At 49.9% G+C, this 10,577-nt stretch overlaps 1 protein-coding gene across 1 annotated transcript; it reads right to left on the reverse strand.

Moving 5' to 3' along the window:
• Positions 1-2,475: 2,475 nt before the first annotated feature.
• ARC (activity-regulated cytoskeleton-associated protein) lies at positions 2,476-4,200 on the reverse strand. The gene has a single exon (XM_010584214.1). It carries the CDS (start codon positions 4,107-4,109, stop codon positions 2,895-2,897), a length of 1,215 nt encoding a protein of 404 aa, XP_010582516.1. The 5' UTR covers positions 4,110-4,200; the 3' UTR covers positions 2,476-2,894.
• Positions 4,201-10,577: the final 6,377 nt, after the last annotated feature.

Genomic DNA, 10,577 nt, shown 5'->3' on the forward strand with positions numbered 1-10,577 from the left:
ACTTTCTTCCTTGCTTGGACCAGCTCAGACTTTTCTTCATCCTGTTGGAAGTGGCTTCTCCCTTTCATTCTGGCTCTTAATACCTTGAACATGGCATTGCGCTGCATGGGAGGCTCTTTGGTGCATGATTTGCCCTCCATCTTCTTGCAGCACTCGCTTCTTCCCTGAGAAAGCAGGACTCTTGGACACAGAGAAGGAAACTCAGCAACAGCAGCAGGGATAGCTGTAAATAAAAATGCAGCAGCTCTGGTTAGATATCTAAAGCGGAGAGTACAGGGGATTTCACAGGAGATGGGGTTAAATTCAGCTGTGCCTACGAGGTGTCTGCAGCCCGGAGGTCCCACTAGGTATTGGTGTCTAAGCATTTGCCAATGGTCCGGCAGAAAGAAAGGCATGTTGTGCACTGTCCCCAGAGTGTTAATCATTGGGGCTTGGATTCCTACATCAAGAAGCTGAAATCCCACCTATTGGGGCTGAGGTCTCAAGACCAGCACCTGAGCTATTCAGTATCTTGGGGCAGGGCACTGGGGAGGCTAGGAAAAGCCCACAGGGGTAAGATGAGAGGGAATTACCTGTGCCGGTCTTTCCTTCAGACAGTGGATCCAGCAGTCAGTGCCTGGGGATCCTGACAGCAGGTCTGATGTTGAATCCTTGGTTTGGAAGCTTTTTCTCTTTGGCTTCCCTTCTGAATCCTGAGCACTGTGAAGTGATTCCTTCTCAGAGGAGGATCTGAGTGAGTCACTGTAACCAAGAGAAGATAATGCTTGTAATGCATGGCCAGCTCATCCTCAGCAGTGACACCCACTCCCCCACCACTCATCCCAGGTCATTAGTGAGAAATGCTCCCTCCTCCCTGATGACACGGCCACTGCCAAACTCACTCTCTCTGAACAAGTGAGAGGAGAGCCCCCGCTGTTCCTGAGACCAACTCACTTCTAGCAAGGGTGCAGAGTAGACGTGCCTCTCCTTTGGGCTCTGCACGGACCTGGGATGTGTTGTCACAGCTGGGGACTCAAGCCCAGTGCTTCATGGGGCAGGTCCTTGGTCTGGGCTAATGAAGAAGCTTCCCTTTTCCTCCCCATATTAATCAGAAAGTGCAAGATACTGTCCCTTTTGGAAACTTTTCCCACTCACTGTCCTTTATTTCCCTTTATTTCCCTTCCCCTTTTCTCCCAACCCTAATCAGTCATTTACAGTGAGTGCTTCACATCCCATTTCAAATTTTTTTTTTTTTTTATTCCAGTGCAAGGTTCCTACTGGACAGGTTATGGCTAATTTAGGTCTGGGGAGTGCAGAGAAAAGAATGTCAGAGAGTTGCCTTACCTTCAGCTTCTTGGAAGGAGGCACACCAAAGGCCTTCCAAGCCACCGGTGCCACATGTCACTGCTGTAGTAGTGCCAGGAGCATCCCAGGGGCAATCCTGTTGCTGCATCCCTGCTGCATCTCTTGCAGAGGTGTTGTTTATTTGGTCTGGTGGTGAATGCAGATGATGCTCAAGATGTGTCCAGCCTCAAGAAGCTTTGAAGAGCCAAACTTTCTGAACATGTCTTAGAGCAGTTTCATCTTAAAATCCTGTCATCAGACATTAGCCAAAGCAAGGTGAACGCTGAGCATTACTGTTTCAAGATGGAAAACGTCATAGAGTCCAAGTCTGTCTCCCTCCACAGCAAGTTGTTGCAGAAAGTTCTTTGTGAACAGACAACGCTCTGTCCTCAGGCACTCCAGGACAGGGGTGCCAGGCTTTCCAGGAGCATTTTGAGTCTGTCTGTGTGAGCAGAAGCTGTTTGCTGTGATGCACAGGCTGAAACTGTGCTGGGACACACAGCTCCTTTCTTCACTTCTTTTTGCTTTTACATGGCAAAAGCTGCTGTTGTCTCCACACATTAGCATGGACTCGATTTGCTGCTCTGGGGATATTTTGCTCTGGATTTAGGATGTGTTTGTTTGTTTCATTCCAAGTATATTTATTTATTTCCTTTACCTCCCCCCACCCTCTCAAAATAGCTCTGGTGCCTCCTCTCTCCACCTTGACACCCTCTTTTCTCTGAAAGCAAGCAGACTGCCCCTTCAATAAATGAGCTCAGAATTTAATTTGAAACTTTGTTTCCTGCTGAATGCACAGTATAATGTGCAGAGAAAGGGTGAAATTTTCCTCTGCACTGCAGTGGCCTTGATTAGAGTGAGCAGAAACTAAGACGAGTAGTAAACCAGTAAGAGCCTCTTGAGAGGAAAAGCATTAAAGCAGATATTAGGTGCAGTGAAATGAAAAACACTAAAAATAATCCAGATTCTTAAAGTTTTCAGTTCCTGAAGTCATAGGATTTCTTCTAAAAAAAAATCAAAAAAATTATTTAATCCTTTGGAGCAAGTAAGAACAGGAAATTGCCAAGTGAACAGAAGCTCAGTGGCAAATCAGAAATGGGCAAGGGTCAAAGGAAAGGCGTCTCCTCAGGACAGGGACACCTCTTCAGAAGAGGGAGGAGAGAAGGAGAAGGAGAGATCCAGATGGGTAGGAACCCTCAGCCAATTGCTGCGCTCATATGAAGTCCTTGAAAGCCGCCAGTGCTAAGCGGCTGCCTCTGAAGTTGGGAATTGTCTCTAGTTTCTTGTCAGGGATCTCATAAAATTGTCCGTTCCCCACAGTGGTGCAAGCGAGTATCTCCAGCACCACCGTATTGCATGGCTCAGGTGAGGTGGGCAACCACGTCCTAAGGTGCCTCTCCCCCATTGCCTCCCTCCCCCCACAAGCAAAGTGAATTCCTCTGCTATGGGCTGTTGGACCGAGCACACCTCATGTCTCGTCTCAGCCAGAACCTCTCTCCAAGGAGAAGCTTCCTAAATATGCCCCCTTCTCCCTTTCATGTAACCCAGACCGATGCCTCCCTTGGACGAGCTCATATGACAGTAGCTGGTGGGCTCGGGGGCTCGGGTTGAGTCCCATTGCTCGGCACGGGACTGGCAGTGGTGGAAGGAGGCACGCTGTCCACAGAATCTCCTGACTGAATCTCAGGGGTCCTCTGTGGGCTGGGCTCCTCCGAGTGGTCCATGTTGCCTTGGACTTCCTTCCCTCTTTGGATCAGCTGCTCTAAGGTCTTGGGCAAGGGATAACTCAAGAAGCGCTTCAGTTTGGGCTGGAGGGTGCCTACCACATACTGGATAATTTCCTCCTCATCTGCATCAACATAGAGGGTCTGGTACAAGTCTCTCTTGCGCCAAAGGAACTGGTCCAGGGGCTCCCCCTCTTTCTGGGGCAAATCCAGCTCCCTTTTGATAGCATCCCTAGTCAGAGTCCCCTCGCTGTACTGCAGGAACTCCTTCTTGAACTCGACCCAGTTCTTGACAGAGTCCTGCTTGTATTCCCACCACTTTTTAGCCGGGCCGTTCATGTGGTTTTGGATCTGAGACAGCCAGTACTCCTCTGTTCCACCCACCTGCTTTAAGTATTCCTCCAAGTGGCTCAAGAACTCCCGGGGATCCTCAAAGACCTGGGTCTCCACTGGGGAGGCTGGAGCATCCTCTGACGTGGAGACCCACTGGTAGGAATCGTGGGCCTGGGGGATGCTGGGCACCTCCCCAGGAGGAGGGGTCAGCGCATACATTTGGCTCATATCAAGGGCATAATCATAAATCTCCCCCTCACTCGGCCTTATCTCTGGGCCTCCCACCCCAACGGACACAGTCTGCTTGCCATGGTCCCCAGGGCAATATTTGCCTCCCATGGACTCCAGACGGTCGGCCCACTTCTCCAGACGGAAAAAGACCTCCTTCCAAACATTCATCTCTCTCTTGACCCACCTCTCCAGATGGGCAATGGTTTCCTGGCATCTGGCCAGGCAGGCCTTGATGGACTTCTTCCATCTTTGGTTATCAGTTGGGACATGGTCCTCTAAGTTATTTTCTAACTTCCCCACTGATTTCTGCAAGCCTTTCAGCTCGCGCTCCACCTGCTTGGAGACCTCAGACAGGAGGTGCCGGTGGGTCCTCCTGACATGCTCCAACATCTCTGCCCTGCATTTCCCTATCTGCAGGATCACATTGGGCTTGTTGGCAACTCCACGGTGCCCCTGAAAGGAGTGGATGCCCGCATTGGTGACATTATCCAGCTGCATGGCTCCGACCGTGCGAGTGTCAAACACAGAAAGAACTGGGTTCTAAGCCCTGGCGCTAGAGCTGGCTCCCAAAAACCCCACCACAACACTTCCCAAAAGACACACAGAGACTTCTAAACCCCCCTCGAAAGACTTTTCGACACAAACACAACCAAATCAGATATCACCGCAGAGCGAGCTGTTCGGTCCCTGTGGATTCCAGAGAGAGTTGTAGGCAAATTTCTCCCGGTGCACAGCTGGAAACGCCGGTCTCACGTGCTCAGGGTGTCCCAGAGAGAGCCAGGATCCTCCAGGAACAAGGGGAGGAGTTGGCTAAAACATCCAGCCCCGCACGCGTGCCCGCTACCTGCTCACCCGGAGCTGAGAATCTTGAACGGTGGAGAGTCCCCGCTGGAGAAAAAAACACACAGAAGCTGGAAGCTGCTGCAAAAAAATCCCGGTGATTTCTCCTCTGGTAAACTTGGCGAGTCAAAGACGCTTTCACTAGAGATGCAAAGAGCTGCTTCTCTTCCCTGTCTGAACTGCCACTAGTCCAGGCTCTTCCATCTACTTATACCCCACACAGCTCAACATGTGGGTGGTGCCCTGCCTCCTCTCGCACTCTCAGTGCGGCGTTTATTGGAGGAAAAATGAAGCCGGTGTCTGTGGCAACCCAGATCTTGGCAGCCTCCCCTCGCTTCCCACCCCCTCACGCACGCCCCCAGACTCGACGCGAGAAGTGCTTGAAAGGTGCTGGAGACAGTTGGATAGATGGATGAGTAATCGCACCTTCCGCCTTTCAGATTGCAGGAAAAACACTTATTCATTCCACAACTATTTACTCAGCAAGGTCATCATTAGCATGCTTCCCCTGGCAGGACTCGCAGAGGGGGAGATGAGGAGGAATTCAGTGTGTCACACGAAGACAGACGCCCACCGGCCCCCCGCACACCCTCACATGTGCGCGCGCGCGCACACACACACACACAGAGTGAGCTCACTCTTAATGCAAATGCTTGGAAGTGGTGATAAATCAGCAGGAAAAAAAGGGGGGGAGAGAAAAGAAAAAGAAAAGAGGAGGGGGGAAGGGGGGAGGTGACACTCAAAGGAGCCCCTTCAGTACAAATTGGAGCACTCTGGACTTTCTAAAGGATTGGTAGGTGGGAGTCATCCCCACTGCTTAATTGCACCAGACCAACCGCTATCTTGGGAATATTCGGTAAGGGAGGGGGACGGCATCCTGGTTTTTACACCAAATTAAATCCGCCCATCAAAAGCCTGTTCTGTACTGAACTTGAATCAGATGCTTAATCAGTTAGCCAACCCACAAGTGTAGATGAAGCTACATTTGTTCTTTGCTCTTGACAAAGCAGGAAAAGCCAACCATAAAAGGAGTCCCCGGGTCTTATATAAGCCAGAGATAAAGGATTCCCTAATCCGAGAGATTTCCCCACCGGAACACACTCAGAGAGGTACTGAGGACATCGTGGGGCTTCTCATCCTCTCCCAGTGACAGTGGCCGGAGGCAGTGGGATGCTGATTCATGAATATCACCTAAAAAGGGGGTTCAAGCCTGTTGGCAGCGAGGAGGTGTCTTGCCTCCGCTCAGGGTGGTGGGCAGTGTGCTGGGGGGGGCTTAGGATGGATCCCCCACTCCCACGGCTCCTGGCCACTTGTTTCTTTGGTGAGACCGCAGCCAGCCTGGGAAAAGTGAAATGCGGAGGAGACGGATGGTTTTTCAGTGAAGTCCTGCTGAAAGGAGGTCTGGGTGACCCCACGCATTTGGTTAAAGCAGAGTCCCCTTGGAGCAAACTGGCAGTGGTTAAGCTAAAGGGCATGAAGGACAGGAGGCAGGACTCCCTTTACCCCCCCATATCCGTGTGTTGCAGGAAAGCACGCCTCTGGTCCCTACCAGGCGATGGCACATGGACAAACACTACTGCCATACAGCTTTTGGGAAACGGGAGGGTTATTTAAGGCAGCAGCAAGCTGACATAGAAGGGCTGCATGTTTTAGCCGAAGGTGGGGAGTGACGGTGATGGGGAAGGGCACAAAAGCCTAAGGGTGTAAATGCAGGATTCCTGATCCAGCAGACCCTCCCAATGCCACTTTATCCCCCACACGTATCATGACAGTGATATGACTGGCAGAGAGCCATGCCCTCTGCTTGGCTTATTTCTCTGCTTTCACCCAGCTTTCCTAAGCATGAGATTTTTGTGCATCTGTGTTTGTGTTTAGAAAGGGTCAAATGTCAATGATCTGAGGGTTTGGGACAGATCTGGAGCCTTTTATGCTGCAGTTTCTATACCCCAGAGAGTCTGCCTTAAACCTGCATTGCCAGTAAGAGATCACATGAATTGGGAGAGACTGTGCAATCTCTGCATCTCTGGATTAGTGCAAAGATATTCTCCAGAAAGCTTTTTACCCTGGATCACCAGAAACGGTCCTTAGGAGACTGCCAGTGGATGGGGACAGGTTATAGCCTGGATTTAACTTTACAAGGTGAAGTGGTTTCAACCTCACTTTGTCCCATCAAATGCCAGAGTCTGGGATGAACTGGCTCTAAAACCAACTCCACCAAATCTGTCTCTTTCCAGACGCTGCTACCTCTCTTTCCTTCTCCTGTAGTTTTCAGTGTGTGGGGGATTCATCAGTCTGAATGGCCTCATTTGGCACTTAGGTCTAGTCATAGGATCTCAGGATTATGAAGGTTGGAAGGGACCTCAGGAGGTTTCTAGCTCAAGGTGAGTCAGCTACTGGGTCAGATGAGGTGGTTCAGGTTTCACATATTGAAAACCCCAGGGATGGGGATTGTAACACCCTCTTTGGGCAACCTGCTCCACTGCATGACTGTCCTCAGAGGGAAAAACCTTTTTCCTTATACCCAGACAGAGTGTCTTGTTTCAATTTGTACCCAATGCCTCCTGTCTTCTCACCAGGCACCTCTATCAAGAGCTTGGCTCTACCTCCTTGATAACCTCCCCACAGGTGCAGGAGACTGCTGTTAGGTCCCTCCAGTGCCATCACTTCTCTAGGCTGGACAAGCCCTAGTCCCACACCAGACACCAGGCACGTGCTTTAGCCCTGACCGCTTCAACGGCCCATGCTGAACTCGTTCCAGTTGATCAATGTCTTGTATTATGGGGCCCAAACGTGGTTGCAGCAGCTAGATATGGTCTAATACATCCCTCATAGAGGCGGATAATCACTTCCATTGATGTCCTGGCTGCACTCATGCTCTCACAGTCCAGAATACTTTTTCTTGCTGCCAGGACACTGCTGGATCATACCTACTCAGCCTGCTCTCCCCCAGCACTCCCAGGTCCATTTCTGCCAGCCAGTCACTGCCAGTGACTCTTTCTTCCCAGGCACAGAATTTGTCCTTATTGTATATCATAAGGTTTCTGTTCATCTTTTCCTCCAGCTTGTCCAGCTCTCTAGGTTCATCTCATTCAGCAACTTTTCCACCGAGCTCTCCTCCTAGTCTGCGTGCTCTTCTTCTGTGGAGGTGGCGGGGGAGACAGGAGAGGCGAGGAGGAACGGGGTTTTTCCTTCTGGACCTGCTGGGGAATGACTTGCTGATTAAGACATAGTGATAAGCATTTTCATTGTATTTCTAATTAAAGTAAGGTGCGTGGGTAGAGGAGGAGGAAAGAGGGGAGCCGGAAGCAAAGGGAGGAGGGAGACGTAGAGTGCTGGGAGCTGACAGAGGTAATTTGAGGCAGACAGACAATTTCCGGGCACAGACAGACAGACGGGCATGGAAGGACAGGAGCCACGGACTGGGGCAGGCTGAGGAGGAGGCTTTCATAAGCACAGCGGCTTTATCTCAGGGCTTCATGGAGAGGCAGCCAGACTTCTGTTGAAATTAGCTGCCTGGCCGCAGGGGAGCTGGCAATGGGGTGGATGGAGGAGGCTGCAGGACGTGTGCTTTTCTGGGTGGCATTAGGAGGTCCAAGACGAGGGGGGGGGCAAGAAGAACAGAAAGGGAGGTGGAAAGTGAGTAGGAGGGAGGAAGAAAAAAGGTGATGGGTGAGCAGGGGTAGTTTCCTCCAAAACAGCTAAGCAGGAGCAAAGTTGGGAGAGAAAACAGCAAAAGCCACATCTCACAGCTCAGCAGGGATGGTGTCAACGTGGGTTGTGCCCCTAAAGCTTCCTGAACAGTTTTAAACCACAGTAGATAAGGATCAGACCCTCAAAAACAAGGGGGAGAGAGAAAGAGAAAAGCCAACAGACTAATTACAGGCAGACAAAAGGAGCTTGTGGCAGCGGGCAGCAACAGAAAACCCCCACGACGGGAACCAGATGAAGGGGACACTGAGTCATAGCCAGCACTGGCACCTTCCCCGGTGCTGTCACAACAGTGTTTTGCTGAGGACACGATGCACCCAGAGCCTGGTGGCACTCCATGCTTGCAGCCATTTGGGACGCGGGCTTTCGCCGCATCTCGCCTTAGAGCAAACTTGATGGGATCTGGGTTTTTTTTTTTTTTTTTGTTGTCGTCCCTTTGCCGCCTCATCCGGATGAGTGTTTTGCTCAGATCTACATTATGGCAAGACATGCCGCTTCTTGGAGAGGAGCTTGTGCTGTGAGCCAAGTGAACCCGGTGGGTGAGTGAGAAGGGGGAGATCCCAGGGCTTGGGAAAGTTTATGGTGCAGCTGAGCTGTGCTGTGTTTTAGTGGCTTATGCTTGGAAGAGCTCTGCTAGATGCTGTATTACCCTACTGTGATGCCAGGGTCCCTCCCCAATTATGCATTGCGATGTGCATTGTGTTCCTTCTCTGAATCACTGTCTGGAGGGCCCCATCTTTCACCAAAGACTCTATGAAGTGCCTGAAGTTAGAAGTCTGAAGGCCAGGGTGCAATTAAGCCCATAGTCTTGCAGGAACTAATTTTTTCTACTGGTGAACAAGGGATTTTGTGTTTTATCCTATATCTGCCTTGCTAGAATTTTCCCTTTCACTTCCACAATTGCTTCCTCCTTCTACAAGAAAAAAGAAAAGGGGAAAAAAAAAAAAAAAGAAACCTCAATCCCTTCCCTCTGCCTCCATGCCCTTTCAATCCTTATTGATTCTCCTATAGGCTACCAAACAAAGCTGGCCAGTCATTTGTTTAGTAACAAAATCCTCAAGAAGGAAATAAAATTAAGAGAAACCAAGGTGTTGGGCTTTTTAATCTATACTAAAAAAAAAAAAAAAAAAGGAGGAGAAAAAGAATAACACATTTAATTTACACCATACGTCTCTATTCATCCATCTCCAGCACCGGAACAGTTTATTGCATTGAAGCTGGCACTCACAACGCAGAGTTTCGCATTCAAAACACGGTTCGCGTCAGTGGCTGTATTGTTCCCGGCCACCCGTTGTCCTGCACGGCTGGGGCCCACACGTCACTTGCTGGGAGGGTGGGGAAGCAAGTGGGAAACTGAGGTCAGCCCACTATCAATATTAACAATAATCATAGCAATGATGATTATTATTAGTGCCACTCCTTCTGGTGCAGAGGAGCCTGCAAGTTCTCGCCTTTTTTTCTTTTCATCTGAAAAGCACTACTTTGTGTGGAAGATAGAGTGCTTTGTTTTCAGACTAAAAATATCTTCTGTATTTTATAGGGTTTTTTCTCCCTTTATTTAATGGGATGTTTGTTATTTTCGTTTCCTCACTGGGCAGAGGAAATGTTAATGAGTGCCTCTTGTGCTGCGTTTGTCTCCTCAAGCCTGCCTGAGGCTAAATCAAGAAAGTCAAAAAGAGGTGTCAGTATTTTTCACAGCAATAGCCTGAACTCTGGTGTTGGCTGTTACGACCCTCATGAGGTCAACACAAATAGGAAGGCATCTCCAAATGAACTTCATTTTCCTCCTGTGCACATCACTCATGGGCTGGAAGAGTATATTGGTTGCTAGCAAAACAAGCAAGCCCCATGTCGAAGGGCCTGATTCATACCTGGTTTATGAAATTTCATCTGCCCTTACACCACATGGCTGAGACCTGAATCTGGCCCACGTCTGGCCGCACGCTTGACTCTTCCCCTACCTGCCCCCCCTTTAGGATGCCCCTCTAAGTGTTCTAGTAAAAGTTTCTGAATTTAGTGCTTTTTTTTACTCCTCCTCAGCAGTAAACAGTGAAAATCACAGGTCTGCTAAATAAGGAAAAGCAGTGGGGTGGCTGTGAAGCACGCAGCCCTGGTTCATCTCCTGGTGTGGCTTGGCTGACAGAGTCCCACCGGTCCAGGAGAGCTGTGCTCCTTGCTGTCTGCCAGGATGATGCACCCATGCTGATCCAAGGATTATCTGCAGTCCACGGAGCCAGTCCCACCCTCCACTGCAGCCCTAGCTCTGCTTTACCATTTCTATCTAGATTTAATGTTAACAGCTTCAGGGCAGTGAAGGTCCAGTGGTGATGGTAGAGGAGCACTGGAAGACCACAGCCACACATGGAAAATGGGACATTGCTCTTTTTGGTGGCAGATTGCCATGTCCTCAAACCATAC

This window comes from Haliaeetus leucocephalus, unplaced genomic scaffold (assembly GCF_000737465.1).
Source record: "Haliaeetus leucocephalus isolate CR32 unplaced genomic scaffold, Haliaeetus_leucocephalus-4.0 Scaffold953, whole genome shotgun sequence".
NCBI classification, from domain to species: Eukaryota; Metazoa; Chordata; class Aves; order Accipitriformes; family Accipitridae; genus Haliaeetus; species Haliaeetus leucocephalus.

Excerpts from the sequence above, each read along its gene's own strand:
- ARC (XM_010584214.1), bottom strand. The coding sequence starts at position 4,109 with ATGCAGCTGGATAATGTCACCAATGCGGGCATCCACTCCTTTCAGGGG.